Raw genomic sequence first — 23,530 nt, 5'->3', positions numbered from 1 at the left:
CAGGGGGGAGCCGGGCCCCGCAGCATGGCCCGGAGTCCTGCCCCCCGGGACAGAGACCAGCAGCAGGAGACGTAACAAAGAGTTTAATGGGGTGAAAATATGGTGGCTGGATGGGGGCAGGACCCCAGCCCCCCACAATGCAATGGGGACCTGTATGACCTTGGGGGGCCTCACAGCCCACCTCCCCAAGGAATCCAAGAGCCCCCCCATAGTCCCTAAGCCCTCCCTGCGCCAGGGGCCTGGGGGTGTTCAGTTGGGGGTCCCTGGCTTGTCCCAGCCCAGGGTGCCCCATCCATGTCCCTGACCCCGTTTCCTTCACAGGGGGCTCCACGCCCACATAAAAACCAGCCCCCCAAACTGGCACAGTTCCGCCCGCCCTGAGCCCGGCCAGTGGGGGGCAGCGAGAGTCTCTGCATGGCCGGCGGTGCCCGGCCCCAGCGCCGGGGGTGTGGGTGGTTCTCAGATGAGGACACTGGAGACGGGCACTTTGGTGGATCGGCCGCGCTTCGGCACCACAATACGCTCCTCCGGCTCGGTCTCCTCCGGCAGCAGGCCTGGCGGAGGGAGGGGGGAGAGTCAGGGGGGCTGACACGGTGGGCAGTGGGGCAGGGCTGGGGCAGGGCTCGATGTGGGGGCACCAGGGCTGCAGCCTGGGCACAGAGCTGCAGGTGCCATTGGGGATGGGGGGGGGGAATCTTGATTACCAAGATTTCGGGGCAGTGGGGGGCACTGTGGGGCTGTACGTATCCTGGGCACTCAGCTCGGCGGCAGCGTGGGGGGCTGGGGGTGCAGCAGGAGGTGACGGGGTTAGAGGGAAGCGGGAGGCAATGGGGTTAGGGGGCTGCGGGGCGCTGGGGGTTGGGGGGGGGATGTACCCTGGCTGCTCAATTCGGCGGCAGCGTGGGGGGGCAGGGGTGCAGCAGGAGGTGATGGGGTTAGGGGGCAGCGGGAGGTGACGGGGTTAGGGGTCTGGGGGTCGCTGGGAGTCAGGGGGACGTACCCTTGGCGCTGAGCTTGGCCTGCTTGCGGTTGCCCTGGATGAAGAGGGCAGGTGTGGGGAGCTCAGGGGGGAGCGGCAGGAGGCAACGGGGTTAGGGGGCAGCAGGAGGCTGGGGTGCGCTGAGCGGCGCTGGGGGTCAGGGGACGTACCCTAGGCGCTGAGCTCCGCCCGCTTGCGGTCACCCTGGATGAAGAGGGCGGGTGTGGGGGGCCGGGGGAAGCTGTGGGAGGTGACGGGGTTAGGGGGCAGAGGGAGGTGACGGGGTTAGGGGGCTGCGGGGCGCTGGGGGGGGATATACCCTGGCTGCTCAATTCGGCGGCAGCGTGGGGGGGTGGGGGTGCAGCAGGAGGTGATGGGGTTAGGGGGCAGCGGGAGGTGACGGGGTTAGGGGGCTGCGGGGCGCTGGGGGGGGATATACCCTGGCTGCTCAATTCGGCGGCAGCGTGGGGGGGTGGGGGTGCAGCAGGAGGTGATGGGGTTAGGGGGCAGCAGGAGGCGACGGGGTTAGGAGTTTGGGGGACACTGGAGGGCGCTGGGGGGACATACCCTGGTGCTGAGCTCGGCCCGCTTGCGGTCGCCCTGGATGAAGAGGGCAGGTGTGGGGGGCAGGGGGGAGCTGCGGGAGGCAACGGGGTTAGGGGGCAGTGGGAGGCAATGGGGTTAGGGGGCGCTGGGGGTCGGGAGGATGTACCCTGGGTGCTGAGCTCCGCCGGCTTGCGGTCGCCCTGGATGAAGAGGGCAGGTGTGGGGGGCCGGGGGGGAGCTGCGGGAGGCGACGGGGTTAGGGGGCAGTGGGAGGCAATGGGGTTAGGGGCCGCTGGGGGGACGTACCCTGGGTGCTGAGCTCGGCCTGCTTGCGGTCGCCCTGGATGAAGAGGGCAGGTGTGGGGGGCCGGGGGGGAGCTGCGGGAGGCAATGGGGTTAGGGGGCAGCAGGAGGCAATGGGGTTAGGGGGCGCTGGGGGTCGGCGGGACGTACCCTGGGTGCTGAGCTCGGCCCGCTTGCGGTCGCCCTGGATGAAGAGGGCAGGTGTGGGGGGCCGGGGGGAGCTGCGGGAGGCGACGGGGTTAGGGGGCAGCAGGAGGTGATGGGGTTAGGGGGTGCTGGGGGTCAGGGGACGTACCCTGGGTGCTGAGCTCCGCCCGCTTGCGGTCGCCCTGGATGAAGAGGGCGGTGGCGAGGAAGAAGCCGCCCCCCAGCACCCCGGCGAAGGCACTCAGCATTAGGGCATACTGCAGGCTGTGGAACTCCAGCAGGTAGGACGGGGGGCGGCCCCGCTGGATCCTGTCGCTGATCTGGGGGGCAGAGAGGGTGAGCGGAGCCGTCCCACAATCCCCAGCACCCCCCCGGTGCTGCGAGCTTCCCCCCAGCAGTGCCGCTGCCGCGCACTCACCACGCCGATGAGGTAGGGGCTGCCGGCGTCACCCAGCAGGTGGGACATGACGATCTGGAAGGACTCGGCCGTGGAGCGGCGTGTGGGGACCACGACGTACTGCGGGTGAGAGGGGCGGGGTCAGCACAGGCTGGGGGGGCCCTGCCCCCCATCCACCCCGCTGTGTGTCCGTCTGCCCCTGCCCCCTCCCCCGCTCTGTGTCCGTCTGTCTGTCCCTGCCGCCCCAGGTCGCTCCCAGGGGCCTGCTAAGGGCCGGGGCGGGGGGGTGTCACTCCCAGGGGCCAGTGCGGAGGGCGGGTGCCACTCCCAGGGGCCGAATAAGGGCCAGGGTGAAGATCACTCCCAGGGGCCGGCTAAGGGCCGGGGTGAAGATCACTCCCAGGGGCCGGGGCAGCGCTGGCCCTGTGGCTCTGGACACGCGGCCGCAGGACGGACTCACCAGCAGGATGTCTGCCACGATGGCCCAGTTGAGGGACAGCAGCGTCTCCCCAATGAAGATAAACACCTGCAGGGGGAGGGAGCCGGTTACTGAGGCTAAGGACCCCCCCTGCCCCTCCCTGAGTCCTCCCTCCCCGGCCAACGCTGGGCACCAGGCACACGAGTGTGTGGGGTGTCCACCCCCCAGCCCTGCTCCCCCCAGCCCCGGCCACCCCCCGGTCCCAGGCACCCCCAGCCCCAGGCACCCCCCAGCCCCGGCCACCCCCCAGCCCCAGGCACCCCCCAGCCCTGGGTAAATCTGGGTGCTGGAGATAGGTGACCGGCTGAGCAGTTTTTGGTTAAAGTCTGCAGCTTTGGGGGCGTGGACCAGACCTGGGTCTGTGCTGCAGCAGGCTAGCATGTCTGGCTCAACAAGACAGGGTTCTGGAGTCCCGGGCACCCCCTGGCCCCAGGCACCCCCGGCTCCAGGCACCCCCCAGCCCTGCTCCCCTCAGCCCTGCTCTCCCTGGCCCCTCCGGGACTCACATAGGTGGTGGGCCCCCGAGCCCCTGTCCCCCCGGCTCCAGGCACCCCCAGCCCCCGCCCCCCTCCCCCAGGACTCACGTAGGTTGCGACGCTGCTGCCCTGGGCCCCCCCCAGCCCCTCCCCCCCCCGGCTCCAGGCACCCCAGCCCCCGCCCCCCTCCCCCAGGACTCACGTAGGTTGCGACGCTGCTGCCCTGGGCCCCCCCAGCCCCTCCCCCCCGGCTCCAGGCACCCCCAGCCCCCGCCCCAGGACTCACGTAGGTGGCGACGCTGCTGCCCTGGGCACACACCAGGGCCAGGAAGAGGAAGGGCGCGGAGCCCAGCAGGCCGGCGGCGCAGACCAGGGGGTCGGCCCGGGGGTTGGTTCTGCGGAGGCGCTTGGAGATCTCCACGCCGGACCCCACGCCCAGGAACCCCGTCACACAGGTGATGAGCCCAAAGATCAGGCTGTGAAGACAGGGGGTCAGAGGTCACCAGGGAGAGAACGGCCCCCAATACCCGGGGGTCAGAGTTCAGGAGTCACCAGGGAGAGAACGGTCCCGACACCGGGGGTCAGAGTTCAGGGGTCACTGGGGAGGGACGGGCTTGACACCAGGGGGTCAGAGTTCAGGGGTCATTGGGGAGGGAACGGGCCTGACACCAGGGGGTCAGAGTTCAGGGGTCATTGGGGGAGATAACGGCTCTGATACCGGGGTTCAGAGTTCAGGGGTCACTGGGGAGGGAATGACCTCAACATTGGGGGGGTCAGAGTGCAGGGGTCACGGCAAGAGAACGGCCCCGACGTTGGAGAGGAGTCTGAGTTCAGGGGTCATTGCGGGAGAGAACGGCCCCAATTCCAGGGGGTCAGAGTTCAGAGGTTACTGGGGAGAGAACAGCCCTGCCACCAGGAGTCAGAGTTTGGGGGTCACCAGGGAGGGAACGGCCCTGACACCAGGGGGTCAGAGTTCAAAGGTCATTGGGGGAGATAACGGCTCTGATACCAGGGTTCAGAGTTCAGGGGTCACTGTGGAGAGAACGGCCCCAACATTGGGGGTCAGAGTTCAGGGGTCACAGGGGAGGGAACGGCCCCAGCATTGGGGGTCAGAGTTCAGGGGTCACTGTGGAGGGAACGACTGACACCAGGGGTCAGAGTTCAGGAGTTACTGGGGAGAGAACAGCCCCGACATTGGGGGTCAGAGTTCAGGGGTCACTGGGTGACTCCCTTTTCCAGAGTGGAGCTCAGGGCCGAGCCCCCCAGCGGCGCTCACCTCTGCTGGGAGCTGCAGGTGTCCCCGTCGGGGCAGGGCCGGCACTGCCCCGTGGCCAGGCAGGAGCGGTACAGAAACGCCGGGGCCCACAGTGCCAGCGACCCCGTCACGAACGCCACCGCCGTGAAGCCCAGCGACGACAGCACGAAGCTGCGGCTGCCGGGGGGGGGAGGGGGGGGGGAGAGGTGAGAGCCCCCCCCGAGCACCGATCCCATCCTGCTCCTCCCAGCGCCCCCACTGATCCCCAGCCCCGCCCCCCCCTCTGCCCCGATCCCATCCTGCTCCCCTAGCCCTTCACTGACCCACAGTCCCACCCCTCCCAGCCCCCTGGCCCCACCCCACTCCTCCCAGTCCCCTGCCAATCCCCAGCTCAGCCCCACTCCTCACAGCTGCACTGACCCCAGTGCCTCTCACCCCTCCCCATCTCCACCCCTCCCAGCCCTATACCCTGCTCCTCCCAGCCCCACCTCCTCCTGACCCCTTCTTTGTCTGACACCCCCGCACTTTCTGCTCCTCCCATCCCTGGCCCCTGCCGAGCACCCACAGTTCTCTCATCACCGGCCCCACTGCACCGCCCCACTCACTTGCGGCTCAGTGCCCGGACGTCGGCGGCCCAGGAGGTGTAGCGCAGGGGGGAGTCGGAGTGACGCTCCACGGCCCCCCGTGGCGGCTCCCGCAGCACCGTGACCAGCAGCACCACAGCCACCACGCCCAGTGCCGGTGTCACCTGGGGGGGCAGAGAGGGTGACCCCGTGTCACCATGGGGGGATTTTCTTAATGTTTGGTATGAATATTGTGTGTGCCTCGGTTTCCCCTGTGTGTTGCAGCTGAATTTCAGACAGAGCTGCAGAACGATTCCTCCTTAGACAAGCTGAAGGGCCTTGCTGGCCGCAGCGCCGAGGAACCCTTAAAGGGGGGCTGCAGGGAAACAGTCCCTTCGGGGGCTGGTGGAGAGGTTCAATGGGACCCTGAAGATGATGCTGAAGACTTTCCTGGACCAGCATCTGCAGGACAGGGACACGTATTTACCCCACGGGGTTCTCCCCTTTGCAGCTGCTGTATGGGAGGGGAGTGAGGGGACCCCTGGCTTGGGGAGGGGAAGGCTCCCCCGAGGGAGAACCAGTGCTGGAGCATGGACTGACTTTCTGGGAAAGGCTCGCTGAGCTCATGGGTCCGGCCAGGGAGAACCCAGCCAGGGCCCCAGGGAGGCAGAAGCTCTGGGACGACCGCTCAGCCTATGGCACCGGGGACCAGGTGAGGGGGTCTCGTCCCGGTGAGGAAGAACAAGCCACAAGCTGCCTGGTGTGACGGAGCAGGGAGCAGGGCAGATTTGACCTGGGAATGTTGCAGGGGGGTTGCAGTGGGGATGTGGGACTTCCCTTGAAGGGAGCTATCTGAGCTGTAACCTGAGCCAGGAACTGGGGTGGGGAGAATTAACACCTTCTGCCCGGGAGACTGGACAAAGGAGAGGAGGAGCTAGGGGGAGGAGGAAGAGAGGAGCAGCAGGAGGAGTTTTGGGTTTAGTTTCAGTTTGGGCTGGGTGGTGCAACGCAGGGAACCCCAAGCTGGGGTCTAAGCTCCCTGAACCTCCCAGAGGGACCTAATTGAGGGGGTCTGGTCAGACCTACACACTCTGCTTGAGACTGTGTTCCTGTCCTTAAATAAACCTTCTGCTTTACTGGCTGGTTGAGAGTAGCAGTGAATCTCGGGAAGAGGGGTGCAGGGCCCTGACTCCCCCACACTCCGCAACAACTGGTGGCAGCGGCGGGATCTACTGCACCCCGTGGACGGCGCTTCCTGCAGTAAGTGACTGGGGAGCAGTAAAACGAAGGGGGATCGACGGGGACCAGGCGTGCTGAAGCGTGAGAGAGAGACGGTTATTACCCCTGGGAGTGTGTGACCAGCGAGAAGGACTTTTGCGGTAACAGGGTCCCCCGGGGGGATTGCAGCGAGTGGTCCCAGGGGGGGAGGAGTCTGCAGCTCGACCCTGGCAGAGAGGTGGTGACCTCGAGAAGGGCTGGCACACTAGGGGGCCCCCTGGGAACTGTGGGGAGCTGTGAGCACACAGGCCGGTGAGTGGCCAGCAGGAAGATGTATGCCAAGCGGCTTAAGAGCGACCTGGTGGAGCTGTGCAAGCAGAGGGGGCTGCGCAGTGGGAGGCTCACCAAAGAACAGCTCATTGCCCGGCTGGAGGCGGAAGATCGCGCGAATGAACTGATCCCTGTGTCTCAGGGAAGCAGCCTGGCAAATGCAGCGCAGGCACCAGTGTCTGTCCCAGCTGGGAGTGGTCAGCCGGCTGCTGAGGGCTTCCCGAGACCCCTCCTTCCTATGCCTAGGGGAAGGGTGGGGAGGAGCCCAGCAAATACCGAGGGCGCCGTGACCCCCCCGGCCAGCAGGGGATCCTCCCGGCGAAGCTCGCTGGCCAGCAGAGGATCCTCCCGGCGACGTTCGGCATCCGTGGAGCGGAATTGGCTGGAATGGGAGAAAGAGCTAAAACTGAGAGAGCTGGAGGATCGTGAACAAGAGAGACAGCGTGAAGAGAGACAGCATCAGCATGAAGAGAGACAGCGTCAGCATGAACGGGAGGAGAAAGAGAGACAGAGACAGCATGAACGGGAGGAGAAAGAGAGACAGAGACAGCATGAACTGGAACTGGCAAGACTGAAGGGCAGCGAACCCCCGGCTGCGGCAAGTGAGGGGGGACCCAGGACTGCACGGAGCTTTGATAAGTGCATCATGGCCCCACGCAAGGAGGGGGAGGACATGGATGACTTCCTGGAGGCCTTTGAGACGGCCTGCGAGCTGCACCGGGTTGATCCCGCGGACAGACTCCGGGTCCTTACCCCCTTACTGGACCCCAAAGCCGTGGCATTGTACCGCCAACTGGAAGAGGCAGAGAAAGGGGACTACGAACTATTCAAAAAGGCCCTGCTACGAGAGTTTGGGCTGACTCCTGAGATGTACCGGGAAAGTTTCCGGAATCAGGATAAAACCCCTGAGATCTCATATCTGCAACTAGCCGTCCGCATGGAAAGATACGCCAGCAAGTGGGCTGATGGGGCCCAGACGAAGGAGGACTTGATTAAACTGCTGGTACTGGAGCAACTGTATGAGCGGTGCCCATCCGACCTGAGGCTGTGGTTGATGGACAGAAAGCCAGAGAACCCGCGACACGCAGGGCGGCTGGCCGATGAGTTTGTAAAGAGCCGGTCAGGGGGTGGCAGGGAGGAGCCCCAAAGGAACAGGCCCGCCGCGATGCAAAGAGAGAGTCACCCTGGGACCTCCCAAAGGGGGAATATGGAGAATCCCCTCCCACGGGGAATGCCCAGCGTCAGGGACAACCGACCGGCTCGAGGGGACCCACGGGACATGAGCTGCTATTACTGCGGCCGAAGAGGCCACGTTCGGGCCCAGTGCCCCAAGCTCAAGGACAGACTGAGCAGACCGAACCCGCACCGGGTTAACTTGGTAGAGGCCCAGACGGACGAGGGGCAGGCTTCTCACGCAAGAGGGGCTGGCAGCTTATCAACTGCTCGAGAGAGAAGGGCCCCCGGCCAGCTTCTCTGGGGGGCCAGATGCTCCGGATTCAAAGTTCTCCGTTTACAGGGTTGGCGCGGGGCTGTCCCTGCGGAGCGAGTGCCTTGTTCCCCTGGAGGTGGATGGGAAGAAAGTTTATGGATACTAGGACACGGGCGCAGAGGTGACACTGGCCCGGCCCGAGGTGGTGGCCCCAGATCGGGTGGTGCCCAACACCTTCCTGACCCTGACCGGGGTGGGCGGGACCCCATTCAAGGTTCCCGTAGCGAGGGTACACCTGAAATGGGGGGCCAAGGAGGGCCCCAAGGACGTGGGAGTGCACCACCATTTGCCCACTGAGGTGTTGATGGGGGGGGACCTAGAGGACTGGCCAAGCAGCCCCCAGACCGCCTTAGTTGTGACCCCTAGCCAGAGCCGGCGAGGGGCACTACGCCCTGACCTTGGGAAGGATGTCACACCGGAGGCACCGAACCCTACCCGGGTGGGGAGGGAACACCCAAGGACAGGGCTCGGGGTGGCTGGGGCTTCCGACCCAGCCGACGAGACGGAGCAGGTCCCCATCCCTTCCCCAGCCGCCGAGTTCCAGGCCGAGTTGCAGAAGGACCCCTCCCTGCGGAAGCTAAGGGGCCTGGCTGACCTCAGTGTGGTACAGACCATGAGGAGAGGATGCAAGGAGAGGTTCCTGTGGGAGAAGGGGTTCCTGTACCGAGAGTGGGCTCCCCCAGGGGAAGTGGAGTCGTGGGGGATCAGGAGGCAGCTGGTGGTTCCCCAGAAGTTTCGCCACAAGCTACTGTACCTGGCCCATGACATCCCTCTCGCAGGGCACCAGGGGATCCGGCGCACCAGGCAGAGGCTGCTACAGAACTTTTACTGGCCCGGGGTCTTCACCAACGTCCGGCAGTACTGCCGATCCTGTGACCCCTGCCAGAGGGTGGGGAAGGCCCGGGACAAGGGGAAAGCAGCGTTGAGATCTTTGCCCATCATAGAGGAGCCTTTCCAGAAGGTGGCCATGGACATAGTGGGACCTCTCAGCAAGACGACCCGGTCTGGGAAGAAATACATCCTGGTGGTGGTAGATTTCGCCACCCGCTACCCCGAGGCAGTGCCCTTATCGTCCATCGAAGCAGACACTGTGGCAGATGCGCTGCTGACCATTTTCAGCCGAGTGGGGTTCCCCAAGGAAGTCTTGACGGACCAAGGGTCCAACTTCATATCGGCCCTACTCCGGTGCTTGTGGGAGAGATGTGGGGTCCGGCACAACTGGGCCTCAGCATATCACCCCCAATCCAACGGGCTGGTGGAGAGGTTCAATGGGACGCTAAAAATGATGCTGAAAACATTTATGAATCAGCACCCGCAGGACTGGGACAAGTACTTACCTCACCTGCTGTTTGCGTACAGAGAGGTACCCCAGGAGTCTACCGGGTTTTCGCCTTTCGAACTGCTATATGGAAGGCGGGTAAGGGGGCCCCTGGACCTGATGAGAGACGAATGGGAGGGGAAGGCCACTCCTGATGGAGAGTCGGTGGTGGAGTATGTCCTGACCTTCCGGGAACGACTTGCCGAGCTCATGGACCTGGCCAGGGAGAGTCTGGCCAGAGCCCAAAGGAAGCAAAAGGTCTGGTATGACCGCACAGCACGGGCCCGCGCCTTCGCCACTGGGGATCAGGTGATGGTCCTCATCCCCGTGAGGAAAAACAAACTCCAGGCCGCCTGGGAAGGGCCCTTCAAGGTTGTCAAGCAACTAAACGAGGTAAACTATGTGGTGGAACTGTCGAACCGGGCACACCACCACCGGGTGTACCATGTGAATATGATGAAGCCATATTATGACAGGGGGAATGTGGTGTTGGCCGTGTGTGGACAGTGGGAGGGGCAGGGAGATGACCCTTTAGTAGATCTATTCCCTGGGACAAGAGCTGGCTTCCCCCTGGAAGCAATTCCCCTCTCTGATCGGCTAACCCCTGCCCAGCGAGCTGAGATCGGAAGGGTGCTGCATCTGTACCAACAGCTGTTTTCCAACCAGCCTGGACGCACTAATCTGACTGTCCACCGGGTGCAGACAGGATCGCACCCGCCTATAAAATGCTCCCCCTTCCGAGTCACAGGGAAAACTGCTCAGGACCTGGAAAGAGAGGTCAATGACATGCTGGCTTTGGGGGTGATCCAGCCGTCTTCCAGCCCTTGGGCCTCGCCAGTGGTGCTGGTCCCCAAAAAGGACGGGTCGATCCGGTTCTGTGTGGACTATCGGAAGCTCAATGCCATCACTGTAGCCGATGCCTACCCCATGCCCAGGCCGGACGAGCTCCTAGACAAGCTGGGAGGTGCTCGGTACCTTACCACTATGGATCTTACAAAGGGCTATTGGCAAGTGCCGCTGGATGCAGATGCCAGGCTGAAATCGGCCTTTATCACCCCTCTGGGGCTCTATGAGTTCCTGACCCTGCCCTTTGGCCTCAAGGGAGCGCCAGCCACCTTCCAGCGCCTGGTGGATGAGCTACTGAGGGGGATGGAGAGTTTTGCCGTGGCGTATATCGATGACATCTGTGTCTTTAGCCAGACCTGGGAGGACCACATATCCCAGGTTGGACAAGTGCTGGACCGACTCCAGGAGGCTGGGCTGACCGTAAAACCGGAGAAGTGCAAGGTGGGGATGGCTGAGGTATCCTACCTAGGCCACCGGGTGGGAAGCGGCTGCCTAAAGCCGGAATCAGCCAAAGTGGAGGTGATCAGAGACTGGCCCGCTCCTCAAACCAAAAAGCAGGTCCAAGCCTTTATTGGGATGGCAGGGTACTATCAGAGGTTCGTGCCCCACTTTAGCGCCATAGCCGCCCCCATCACTGAGCTGTGCAAGAAGGGGAAGCCAGACAAGGTGGTCTGGACCGAGGAGTGCCAGGAGGCTCTCCGGGCGCTGAAGGAGGCTCTGGTCAGTGGCCCAGTTCTGGCAAACCCAGACTTTGACAAGCCCTTTATGGTGTTCACCGACGCCTCAGACACAGGACTGGGGGCGGTGTTAATGCAGGAGGATGAAAAGGGGGAGAGACACCCCATCGTGTACCTGAGCAAGAAGTTGCTACCCCGGGAGCAGAACTACGCGGCCATCGAGAAGGAATGCCTGGCCATGGTTTGGGCCCTCAAGAAACTAGAGCCATATCTCTTTGGGCATCACTTCACCGTGCACACCGACCACTCTCCCCTGACCTGGCTGCACCAGATGAAAGGAGCCAACGCCAAGCTCCTGAGATGGAGCCTGCTCCTGCAGGATTATGACATGGACGTGGTCCATGTGAAGGGACGTGACAACCTGATAGCGGACGCATTGTCCCGGAGAGGGAGCCCTGAACTTCCCCAGGTCACCAGGCAGAGTGACCCCGCTCAGTTCAGTCTCGAAGGGGGGAGAGATGTGACGGAGCAGGGAGCAGGGCAGATTTGACCTGGGAATGTTGCAGGGGGGTTGCAGTGGGGATATGGGACTTCCCTTGAAGGGAGCTACCAGAGCTGTAACATGAGCCAGGAATGGGGGTGGGGAGAATTAACACCTTCTGCCCTGGAGACTGAACAAAGGAGAGGAGGAGCTGGGGGGAGGAGGAAGAGAGGAGCAGCAGGAGGAGTTTTGGGTTTAGTTTCAGTTTGGGCTGGGTGGTGCAACGCAGGGAACCCCAAGCTGGGGTCTAAGCTCCCTGAACCTCCCAGAGGGACCTAATTGAGGGGGTCTGGTCAGACCTACACACTCTGCTTGAGACTGTGTTCCTGTCCTTAAATAAATCTTCTGCTTTACTGGCTGGTTGAGAGTCGCAGTGAATCTCAGGAAGAGGGGTGCAAGGCCCTGACTCCCCCACACTCCGCAACACCTGGGACGGGCCCTTCGAGGTCATCCAGCAGCCGAGTGAGGAGAACGATGCGGTGGAACTGCCCAGCCGGGCTCACAGCCACCGAGAGGACCAGGTCAACGTGATGGAGCTGAACTGGGACAGGGAGAGGCTGGTCCTGGCCGTGTGTGGCCAATGGGAGAAGGGGGAAGATCCCCGGGGGGGTCTCTTCCCTGAGCCAGGAGCCGGCCCCTTGCTGGAATCAGCTCCCCTCTCTGACCAGCCAACCCCGGCCCAGCGGGCAGAGATCAGAGAAGTGCCGCATGTGACAAAGTGGGAGGTTTCTTCTTGAGGTTTTGCATGAATACGGTGTGTGCCTCAGTTTCCCCGTGTGTTACACAAGACCGAGCTGGTGGGGCTGCCTCTGGCTGCCTGCCCAGAGAATGGCGGAAGCACTCCGTAACCCGGCAACGGTGCCTGCAGCAAGGTGGAGCCGGGGGAGGGGTGCAGACCAGGTGACCCTTTTGCCCGGGAAAGGGACAAAGGACATAGGAGGGGCAATGGGCGTGTCTGAGGCCGGGCTGGCTGGAGTCGGGGGGGGGGGGGCAGGGTGTGAGGCCCTGCATCCCCCCACGATGGACTTTGCTGAATGTCCCTGATGTCTGTGCTAACAAGCCCTGTTGTATGCTGGGTTCCTGTCGACTAACCTGTCTGTGTCACACGCTGGCTGGGAGTCCCGGCTGGCTGCGGAGTGGGGGGGCCCCTTTGAGGGGCATGTGAGGCTTCCCCAGGAGTCCGATCACTGCGGGGAGCTCATGGGGTGAACGGGACTGAACGCTCCGAGGTCAGACCCAGGGAGGCCGAAGCCAAGCAGGCTTCTTGCGCTGGTGAGAGTGAGAGGAGTCATGCTGCCCCGGAGACCTGACAGACTTCATTCAGAGCGGCCAGGAGACTGACTCGTGACCCCATGTTCCTACCCGCAGGTGTTCTCCAGCCAGCCGGGGCTCACTAACCTGGCTGGCCATGGCGTGGGGACAGGAGCCCACCCTCCCATCAGGTGCTCCCTGTTCAGAGTCACTGGGAACACAGCCCAGGGCCTGGAGAGAGAGGTCGGGGACATGCTGGCTTTGGGGGTGATCCAGCCGTCCTCCAGCCCCGGGTCCTCTCCCGTGGTGCTGGTCTCCAGGAAAGACGGGTCGATCCGGTTCTGTGTGGACTATCGGAAGCTCAGTGCCATCACCGTGTCCAATGCCTGCCCCATGCCTGGGCCTGACGAGACCCTAGACAAGTGTGTGTGTGGGGGGGGCGCATTACCTCACTACTATGGATCTTACCAAGGGCGACTGGCAGGTGCCTTTGGATCCAGAGGCCAGGCTGAAATCTGCTCCTATCACCCCCTGGGCTCTGTGAGCTCCTGGTCCTGCCTTTCGGCCTCAAGGATGCCGGTCACCTGCCAGCAGGGGATCAGTTACTGAGGGGGTGGAGAGTTTTGCCCTGGCATACATCATGGATAATATCTGTGTCGTTAGCCAGAGCTGGGAGGACCAGGTGTCCCAGGTGCAGAGGGGGCTGGGTCACCTCCAGGATGCAGGGCTGGCTGTAAAAGCTGGGACGTGCAGGCTGGGGATGGCAGAGGCGTCGTACCTGGGCCACAAGGTGGGGAGTGGCTGCCTAAAGCCAGAGCCGGCCAAGGTTGCGGCGATCAGAGACTGGCCGCTCCCCAGACTGAGAACCAGGTTAAGAAGTGATTATTCCCCTCTATTCGACATTGGTGAGATCTCATCTGGAGTACTGTGTCCAGTTTTGGGCCCCACACTACAAGAAGGATGTGGAAAAATTGGAAAGAGTCCAGCGGAGGGCAACAAAAATGATTAGGGGTCTGGAGCACATGACTTATGAGGAGAGGCTGAGAGAACTGGGATTGTTTAGTCTCCAGAAGAGAAGAATGAGGGGGGATTTGATAGCAGCCTTCAACTACCTGAAGGGGGGTTCCAAAGAGGATGGATCTAGACTGTTCTCAGTGGTGGCAGACGACAGAACAAGGAGTAATGGTCTCAAGTTGCAGTGGGGGAGGTCGAGGTTGGATATTAGGAAACACTATTTCACTAGGAGGGTGGTGAAGCACTGGAATGGGTTCCCTAGGGAGGTGGTGGGATCTCCTTCCTTAGAGGTTTTTAACGTCAGGCTTGACAAAGCCCTGGCTGGGATGATTTAGTTGGGGGTTGGTCTTGCTTTGAGCAGGGGATTGGACTAGATACCTCCTGAGGGCCCTCCCAACCCTGATATTCTATGAAACGGGCCCAGGCCTTTACTGGGATAGGGGGGCTCTACCGGAGGTTTGTGCCCCACTTTATCTCCCTGGCAGCTCCCAGCACTGAGCTATGCGAGAAGGGGAAGCCAGACAAGCTGGTCTGGACTGGGCCGTACCGGAGGCTCTCCGGACGCTGAAGGAAGCTCTGGTCAGGGGCCCAGTGCTGGGAAACCCAGACTTTGACAAGCCCTTTATGGTGTTCACCAATGCCCCAGACGCAGAGCTGGGCACGGTGCTGAAGCTAAGTGGGAGAGACCCCCCATCGGGTACCGGAGCAGGACACTGCTGCCCCGGGAGCAGGGCTATGGGGCCACAGAGAAGCAATGCCTGGCCCTGGGGTGGGCTCTTAAAACGCTGCAGCCGGATCTATTTGGGCGGCGCTTTACTGTGTACCCGGACCACTCGCCCTGCCATGGTTGCACCAGCTGAGAGGGGCCAACGCCGAGCTCCTGAGGTGGAACCTGATCCTGCAGGATTAGGAGATGGACGTGGTCCACGTGAAGGGAAGTGCAAACGTTACAGCCGATGCTTTGTCACGGAGAGGGGGGCCTGAACTTCCCCAGGTCACAGGCTGAAGCAACCCCCGCTCAGTTCAGTCTTGAAGATGGGAGAGATCTGACAAAGTGGGGGATTTTCTTAATATTTTGTCTGAATGTTCGATGTGCCTCGGTTTCCCCTATGTATTGCACAATTCATTCTGTGGTGGGGCAAGAGCGTTGGATTTTGCAGAGACTCCTGAAAGGGGCACAGGAGAACCCCTGCCTAAGACCAGGTGTGACTGTCACCTAGCAGCTGCCTGGGCCCAGCCAATGATCAGACACTTTGTAACTTAGCAACTGATGGCGGGGGGGGGGGGGAGAGAGAACCTTGGGATGGAGAACAAAGGTCTGCCTGGGAAAGACGACAAAGGACAAGAAGGGGCAACTCTGGGTGTGACGGAGGGTCCTTGGTCTGGAGGGGAGAACCCGGGCTCGACCAAGTTGGACTTCGCTGACAGTTCCTGCTTTCTGTGCTGACAAGCTCTGTTCTACGCTGTGCTCCCGACGACAAACTGGGAATGTGACAAAGTGGGAATGGTCTTCATGTTTTCTCTGAATACTGTGCGTGCCTCAGTTTCCCCTATGTGTTACTTAAGTGTCTGGTGGTGGGATGAGGGTGTGTGATCGTTGCAGCGACCCCTAGCGGGCAGGTGTGACTGCGACTGGCTGCCTGGGACAGAGAACGGCCGACACTGTCACCTGGCAGGCAATGGCCGGGCCCATCCTCTGCAAGGACCAGCCAGAGGTGGGAGGTGTCGGTGCCGACCAGGTGACCTGCTGGCCTGGGAAAGAGACAAAAGGATGGAGGGGGGGAACAGGAGGTCTGGGGCCAGGCAGCTGGAACTGGGCAGGCTCCTGTTTGGGACTCGGAGGGGAGAGTCCAGGACTCAGGGTCCCCCAAAGACGGGCTTAGGTGGAAGTCCCTGATGTCTGTGCTAAGAAGCCCTGTTCTACGCTGAGTTCCCGAGGGCTGATAACCTGTCTGTGTCACACGCTGGCTGGGAGTCCCGGCTGGCGGCGGGGGGGAAGGGGGAGGAGAGGGGGAGTCCCGGCTGGCTGTGGAGTGTGGGGGGGGGGGGCAGGGCCCCTCCGCCTGCCCCACGGCCCCGTCCAGGGGGACTCGTTGAGGGGAGCTCATGGAGTGAACGGGGGGCCGGATGCTCTGAGGTCAGACCCAGGACGCTCCCCCTACTGATAATGTTCCCCGAGGGGTGTCACAGGACAAGAGGGTCCTGTCAGCATGTCACTCAGGGGGGCTCCAGAGCTCCGAGCCGGCCCCCGTGACACCCCACCCCCGCCCAGCCCCCCAGACTCACCCGCAGGGCCCAGTGCCAGTCATCAGCCAAGTCCTTCACCTTCGAGCCCACGATGTAGCCCAGCCCGCTGCAGGGGAGGGGGAGGTTAGAGCTGGGACCCGCACCAACACCCCAACACCCGCCCCTTACCCCCACTGCCCCAAAACCTGCCCCCGGCCCCAACACCCACGCCATACCCCCACTGCCCCCAACTCCAGGCTTCCACCTCCACCCTGCCCCTGGGCTCCCATCCCACCCCCACTGTTTCCACCGACTCCTCCACACTGCCCACTCTGACCTCAACACCCCTTACCCAGCCCCCTACCTGTCCCTCAACATCCCCAACCCCGCCTCCACTGACCTCAACACCCCCCACACCTACCTCCTTACACTGACCCTCGCCTACTGTGGGGGAGGGGAGGTGAGAACTGTGACTCCCACCCCCTCCCCGGCCTGCCCTGTGCCCCCCAGCGCCCCTCACCTGCCGACGGGAATGGCGAAGTAGAAGAAGGCCAGCATGCGGCTGCGCTGGTCGCTAACGAACAGGTCGGCGATGATGGTGGGGGCGATGGTGGAGTAGCTGGCCTCCCCCACCCCCACCAGCCCCCGCGTCACCAGCAGCAGCCAGAACCGCTGTGCGGGGGGGGGGGAAGAGGGAGAGACGGCTTAGAGACGGTGACGCACCCCAGCCTGCCGAGGGGTTGAGATGCCCAGGAATGGGGAGTTCACCCCCCAGCTCCCCACGAGCCACAGGTCCGGCCCGGCCACCCCACGACAGTAAACTCCCCATCACGCTGAGGAACCTGGAGATGGGGGAACCCAGTACGGGGGGGAACCCTGTCTGTAACGATTCACTCCGAGTGCCATGGGGAGCAGCCTGCGCCCCACGCCCTGCATGCACAGCTCCCCCCACGCACAGCCCCCAGCCCCTCTGCACCGCTCCAGCTCTCACCCCCTCCACCCTGCACCCACAGCCCCCCGCCCAGCTCCAGCCCCTCACCCCCGTGCGCACAGCCCCCCCCACGCACAGCCCCCAGCCCCTCACCCCCCTGTGCGCACAGCTCTCCCCACGCACAGCCCCCAGCCCCTCTGCACCCCCCTTAGTCCTGGGGGAATTCTGCACCAAAAAATTAAAAATTATGCGCACAATCTTTTGAAGTTCTGCAAATTTTATTTGTCAAAATAACACTACATAATCATGCCAGTTTCAATTATTTTGGTAATTTATTTCAACATACCTGTCAGCAAGTACGTCTGAAACAATACAGACGCACACAAAAATCCCCCCAGGAGCAGAGAGTTAAAGAAACCCCTCTGACAACCCAGTTCCTGTTTCTCTGCCCCCTTCCCCCTCCCAGAGCCCAGCCAGGGGGCCAGACACCCACAACACCTCCCCGCAAAGCCCAACCGCAGGGTCCCCCGGCCCAGATACCAGCACCCCTTCTCCCGCAGAACCCAGCCGCAATCCCCCTCGGCCGAGGTACCCTCCCCCCCCAGAGCCCAGCCAGGGGGCCAGACACTCACAACACCTCCCTCCCCAGAGGCCAGCCGCAGGGCCCTCCTTGCTCAGATACCTGCACCCCCTCCCGAGCCCAGCCGTGGCCCCCCCCCGCCCAAGCACCTGCCCTCCTCCTCCCAAGAACTCAGCCACAGGCCCCGACCCCCCTTGCCCAGACACTCACCCCCCTCCGCCCCAAAGCCCAGAGGGAGAAACAGCCTGATGTTCAGTCCCAGGTTTGCATGGAGTTTCCTGCACACCACCGTCTCCTTCCCCCAAGGCATGCTGGGAACTGCAGCTTCCAGGAGCCCTCCAGCTCCCTCCCCTTCCCCCCAGCAGTGTCCTCTATGTACGAGCTGGGCTCTGTGGGTCCAGCAGCCCCTAGTGGTGGCCTGAAGCCCTGCAGCCCATTTCTGTGGGGAAAGGAAATTCTGCGCACACGTTAATTTCTGCAAAATCGACTCCTGGGGGAATTCTCTGCTAGATATCCCAGCATTACTGCGCATGCACATAATTAATAAGCCGTGCATATTTTACATTTTTTATGCAGAAAAAAGCTTCTACCGAAACGTTGCTGCAGTTCTGCCTTTTGCCCACCAGAGGGTGCTGTGGCACAAGAACAAGCAGCTCCCAGCAGACAGTAACTTCTGCAGTTCCACCTTTGGCCACCAGAGGGCGCTGTGGCGATAGAACACAGCAGCAGCTCCCGGCCAGCGAAGAAAGAGAAAGAGACGGCCTTCTTTGCAGCAGGCCAGGTCAGGAGACAGGGGCTATGGGGGGGGGGGGGGGCAGACAGCGTGAAGAGCTGGGGGGTCACACAGGGGCTCATAGGGGCTAGTGAGGGAGGACAGACTGGGGCAGAGGATGAATGGGAGTGGAGGCGCAGGTACACATGGTAATGGGGGAGCAGGTACAGGGACACATAGGGACAGGGGGTGGCTGAGGAGGCACACAGACACATGGGGGCAGGGGGTACAGGGACACATAGGGGCTGGGTGGTGGCTGAGTGGGGGCACACAGACACATGGGGGTGGGAGTACAGGGACACACAAGTGACAGGGGAAGGGGGTGCAGAACCACATGGGGATGGGGGAGTGGGTGTCTGAGTCTAGGTGGAGGGAAACATGTGGACAGGGGGTGCAAGGACACATGGGGGTGGCGGGGACAGGGCAGATGTGCCTGACTGAATGGGAGAGGCTAGGGGTCAGCCAGAGTCTGCATGGGGGAAGCTCCCTAACAATCCCCCCCCCCCCCTCCAAACCTGTTCCAGACTTTTCGCACCCACACCCAACAACCCTCCAAGTTCACACCCAGGCTCCTTCCCTCTCCCTCAGCTCCTGCGTTACCCCTGACTCCCCCCAGCCTTTGCCCTGCTTCTGAGGGGGGCGGGAAATACGGTTCCGTATGGTAGTTTACATGAATTGTTACTGTGTTAATATGCCTAGTAAGGAATCTACTTGTCAAAAAGAGATTTTCTGAATCTTTTTTGTTGTCTGTATTGTTTCAGACGTACTGGCTGACAGAATTTTAAAATAAATGACCAAAAATAATTGAAACTGGTGTGATTACATGGTGTTATTTTGACAAATACAATATGCAGAATTTTAAGATATTGTGCACAGAATTTTAAATTTTTGGTGCAGAATTCCCCCAGGAGTAAAAATTCTGCATTGCGCAGTGGCACAGAATTCACCTAGGAGTACCCCCTGCACCGCTCCAGCCCCTCATCTCCACAACGCCCCCGGCCTGCGCGCACAGCTCCCCCCACGCACAGCCCACAGCGCCCCCCCCGCGCGCGGCCTGCCAGCCGGTACCTCCTTGGGGATGAAGCTGGAGCCCAGCGTGACGGCCGACCAGAAGGCAATGCCCAAGCAGAGCAGCCGCTTCCGGTGGTAGCGGTCGCCCAGGTACCCGAAGATCGGGGCCAGCACCATGTAGCTGCTGATGAACACTGCGGGGGTGGGGGGGTGTTAGAACTGGTGCACTGTGCGGGGCACAGCCCCTCCCCACCAGAGAAGACGCCGCCCCAGCCCCCAGAGGGTGTCACCCCACATACCCGGTGCGTCCCTTCTCCCATCGCTATGGGATCCCCTCCCTCCCCCTGCCCCCATACCTGTCTGGAGGAGCCCGGAGCTGCTGTCTCCAATGCGAAAGAACGACTCAATGTCGGGCAGGATGCCTGGGGAAAGCGGGGGTGGAGGGGTGTTAAAAAGTGGGGAGAGCCCCCCATGGACCCTGCAACCCCCCACCTCTGCCAACCCCTAGCCCACCTCCCACGGCAGATCTCCACACCCCATGCAGTCCCCCCGACCTCTGCTGGCCCCAACCCCCCACTGCTCACACAACCCTCTCCATCATGCAGCCCCGACCCCCACAGCTCCCACCCCGTCCACCAATACCCCCCACAACCTTCCCACGCACAAACAGGGCCACCGCCCCCTCCCCCGCACCCCCAACCCTCACCGGCCACGGTGAAGCGGTCCATGTAGTTGAGCAGGTTGATGTAGCAGAGAACAGCGACGATCATCACCGAGCGGGGGTATGAGATCCCGGTGACGGCCTGCACCCCCACTTCCGGCTGCCCCCGACCCGCCCGCGGCCCCCCCTCCGCCACCTCCTCCTCCGTCTCATCCGCCTGGCTCAGGAATGGGGCAGCGTCGGGGTGGGGGCCGTGCCGGGTCGCCATGGCCGGGAGTTGTGCAGCCGCCTCACAGGGAGCCCGGCTCCGGAGCGAGGCCTGCGGAGGGCAGAGAGAGAGAGGTTAGTTACCCCAGCACTACAGCTTCCCCTGCCAGTTACAACCTCCCATCCCCACATATCCCCAGCCCCACGACCTCCCATCCCCACATAACCCTGCCCCATCACCTTCCCAACCCCCAATAGCCCCGCCCCATGATATCCCATCCCCACATAACCCTGCCCCTATCACCTTCCCAACCCCCAATAGCCCCGTCCCATGACCTCCCATCCCCACATAACCCTGCCCCTATCACCTTCCCAACCCCCAATAGCCCCGTCCCATGATATCCCATCCAAGCAATAGCCAACCCCCCATGACCTCCCAACCCCCCCAAGAGCCCAGCCCACCATAACCCCACCCCGCAGCTCCCCCCAATCCCCTGTAACCCCAACCCCACAGCTCCCCCGCAGATCCCCCCGCTCCCATAACCCCAACCTCGCAGCTCCCCCATCCCCCCGCCCCCTGTAACCCCACAGCTCCCCCCACCGATCCCCCCCACCTCCATAGTTCTCCCTGCAACTCCCGCCCCCCATAACCCAATAGCTCCCCCCCCCATCCCCTGTAACCCCAACCCCACAGCTCCCTCCACGGATCCCCCCCGCCCCCGTAACCCCAAACTCGCAGCTCCCCCATCCCCCCGCCCCTCGTAACCCCACAGCTCCCTCCACCGATCCCTCCGCCCCATAGTTCTCCCTGCAGCTCTCCCCGCCCCCCATAACCCCATAACTCCCCCCATCCCCTGTAACCCCAACCCCACAGCTCCCCCCATGGATCCCCCGCCCCCATAACCCCACAGATCCCCCCGCCCCCGTAACCCCAACCCCACAGCTCCCCCACCCCCATAACCCCAAACTCGCAGCTCCCCCATCCCCCCGCCCCTCGTAACCCCATAGCTCCCCCCACCTCCATAGTTCTCCCTGAAACTCCCCCCACCCCCCGTCACCGCATAGCTCCCCCCCATCCCCTGTAACCCCAACCCCACAGCTCCCTCCACGGATCCCCCCCGCCCCCGTAACCCCAAACTCGCAGCTTCCCCATCCCCCCGGCCCCTGCAATTCCACAACTCCTCCCACCGATCCCCCCGCCCCCCATAACCATAACCCCGCGGCTCCCCCCGCCATGACCCCATTACCGATGCGGGGCACGCTATTCCCTGCTTCGATCATGTGACCCCCTGCGCGTCACCTGACCCATCGCGAGTCCCGCCCCTTCCGGGACGTCACCGCTGACCCCTAGCCACGGTAACCATGGTAACGGGGAACCCCCGCGGCACCATGGTAACCAGCCGCGACCCCCCGCTGATTTCCAGCGGAGACAGAAGCATGGCAACCACCGGGACAACCCCCCTCCCCACAGCAACCCCTGTCGCCGTCACCATGGCAACCACCGGGACCGGCTCCGTGCGCAGGCGCTGAGCCCAGGCCCCGGGGAGTGCTGCCCGGCGGGGGGGGCACTCGGGGGAGCCGGGCCAGGGCCGGGGCGGGGCGGGGGGGCCGGGCTCGGCTCGCCGGAAGCGGGAGCGGGGCTGGGGGGCGCTAGGGGGCGCTGTGGGGCGGGGGACTCAGTGGGGGGATGGTCTCCCCAGCGGTCAGGGCTGGCCCCAGGGGGGCGCTAGGGGGCGCTGTGGGGCGGGGTGGGGGGCTCAGTGGGGGGGCGCTCTCCCCAGCGGTCAGGGCTGGCCCCAGGGGGGCGCTGTGCGGTGGGGCGGGGGACTCAGTGGGGGATGGTCTCCCCAGCAGTCAGGGCTGGCCCCAGGGGGGCGCTAGGGGGCGCTGTGCGGTGGGGTGGGGGGCTCAGTGGGGGGGCGCTCTCCCCAGCAGTCATGGCTGGCCCCAGGGGGGCGCTAGGGGGCGCTGTGCGGTGGGGTGGGGGGCTCAGCGGGGGGCGCTCTCCCCCGCAGTCATGGCTGGCCCCAGGGGGGCACTAGGGGGCGCTGTGTGGGGCTCAGCGGGGGGCGCTCTCCCCCGCAGTCAGGGCTGGCCCCAGGGGGGCGCTAGGGGGCGCTGTGGGGTGGGGGGGGTTAGTGGGGGGGCGCTCTCCCCAGCAGTCATGGCTGGCCCCAGGGGGGCGCTAGGGGGCGCTGTGGGGCGGGGTGGGGGGCTCAGTGGGGGGCGCTAGGGGGCGCTGTGTGGGGCTCAACGGGGGGCGCTCTCCCCAGCAGTCAGGGCTGGCCCCAGGGGGGCGCTAGGGGGCGCTGTGGGGTGGGGGGCTCAGTGGGGGGATGGTCTCCCCAGCAGTCAGGGCTGGCCCCAGGGGGGCGCTAGGGGGCGCTGTGGGGCGGGGTGGGGGGCTCAGTGGGGGGGCGCTCTCCCCAGCGGTCAGGGCTGGCCCCAGGGGGGCGCTGTGCGGTGGGGCGGGGGACTCAGTGGGGGATGGTCTCCCCAGCAGTCAGGGCTGGCCCCAGGGGGGCGCTAGGGGGCGCTGTGCGGTGGGGTGGGGGGCTCAGTGGGGGGGCGCTCTCCCCAGCAGTCATGGCTGGCCCCAGGGGGGCGCTAGGGGGCGCTGTGCGGTGGGGTGGGGGGCTCAGCGGGGGGCGCTCTCCCCCGCAGTCATGGCTGGCCCCAGGGGGGCACTAGGGGGCGCTGTGTGGGGCTCAGCGGGGGGCGCTCTCCCCCGCAGTCAGGGCTGGCCCCAGGGGGGCGCTAGGGGGCGCTGTGGGGTGGGGGGGGTTAGTGGGGGGGCGCTCTCCCCAGCAGTCATGGCTGGCCCCAGGGGGGCGCTAGGGGGCGCTGTGGGGCGGGGTGGGGGGCTCAGTGGGGGGCGCTAGGGGGCGCTGTGTGGGGCTCAACGGGGGGCGCTCTCCCCAGCAGTCAGGGCTGGCCCCAGGGGGGCGCTAGGGGGCGCTGTGGGGTGGGGGGCTCAGTGGGGGGATGGTCTCCCCAGCAGTCAGGGCTGGCCCCAGGGGGGTGCTAGGGGGCGCTGTGCGGTGGGGCGGGGGCTCAGCGGGGGGCGCTCTCCCCCGCAGTCATGGCTGGCCCCAGGGGGGCACTAGGGGGCGCTGTGTGGGGCTCAGCGGGGGGCGCTCTCCCCCGCAGTCAGGGCTGGCCCCAGGGGGGCGCTAGGGGGCGCTGTGCTGCGGGGTGGGGGGCTCAGTGGGGGGGCGCTCTCCCCAGCGGTCAGGGCTGGCCCCAGGGGGGCGCTAGGGGGCGCTGTGCGGTGGGGTGGGGGGCTCAGCGGGGGGCGCTCTCCCCAGCAGTCA

The 23,530-nt window shown here is 64.1% G+C and overlaps 1 protein-coding gene across 1 annotated transcript; it reads right to left on the bottom strand.

The window, feature by feature from the left end:
- Nucleotides 1–66: 66 nt before the first annotated feature.
- LOC128829626 (protein spinster homolog 1-like) lies at nt 67–21,538 on the bottom strand. Its single transcript, XM_054015104.1, has 13 exons — nt 21,464–21,538; nt 20,055–20,328; nt 19,705–19,770; nt 19,406–19,542; nt 16,575–16,726; nt 16,115–16,181; nt 5,187–5,329; nt 4,603–4,758; nt 3,613–3,802; nt 2,833–2,898; nt 2,394–2,492; nt 2,124–2,295; nt 67–554 (listed from the first exon to the last, which is right to left on the bottom strand). The coding sequence occupies exons 2-13, from the start codon at nt 20,275–20,277 to the stop codon at nt 460–462; spliced, it is 1,566 nt and encodes a 521-aa protein (XP_053871079.1). The 5' UTR covers nt 20,278–20,328; nt 21,464–21,538; the 3' UTR covers nt 67–459.
- Between the last annotated feature and the right edge of the window lie 1,992 nt (nt 21,539–23,530).

This window comes from Malaclemys terrapin, unplaced genomic scaffold, assembly GCF_027887155.1.
Source record: "Malaclemys terrapin pileata isolate rMalTer1 unplaced genomic scaffold, rMalTer1.hap1 H_1, whole genome shotgun sequence".
NCBI lineage: Eukaryota > Metazoa > Chordata > Testudines > Emydidae > Malaclemys > Malaclemys terrapin.
This window is presented reverse-complemented; position numbering and strand designations above follow the sequence as displayed.

Bases quoted from the DNA above. Each gene is read 5' to 3' on its own strand.
- LOC128829626 (XM_054015104.1), bottom strand. From the start codon at position 20,277: ATGGCGACCCGGCACGGCCCCCACCCCGACGCTGCCCCATTCCTGAGC. The intron at 3,803-4,602 runs GTGAGCGCCGCT...CTGTCTTCACAG, and splicing joins ACCTGCAGCTCCCAGCAGAG to CCTGATCTTTGGGCTCATCA. The intron at 2,493-2,832 runs GTGAGTCCGTCC...TCTCACCCGCAG, and splicing joins TCGTGGCAGACATCCTGCTG to TACGTCGTGGTCCCCACACG.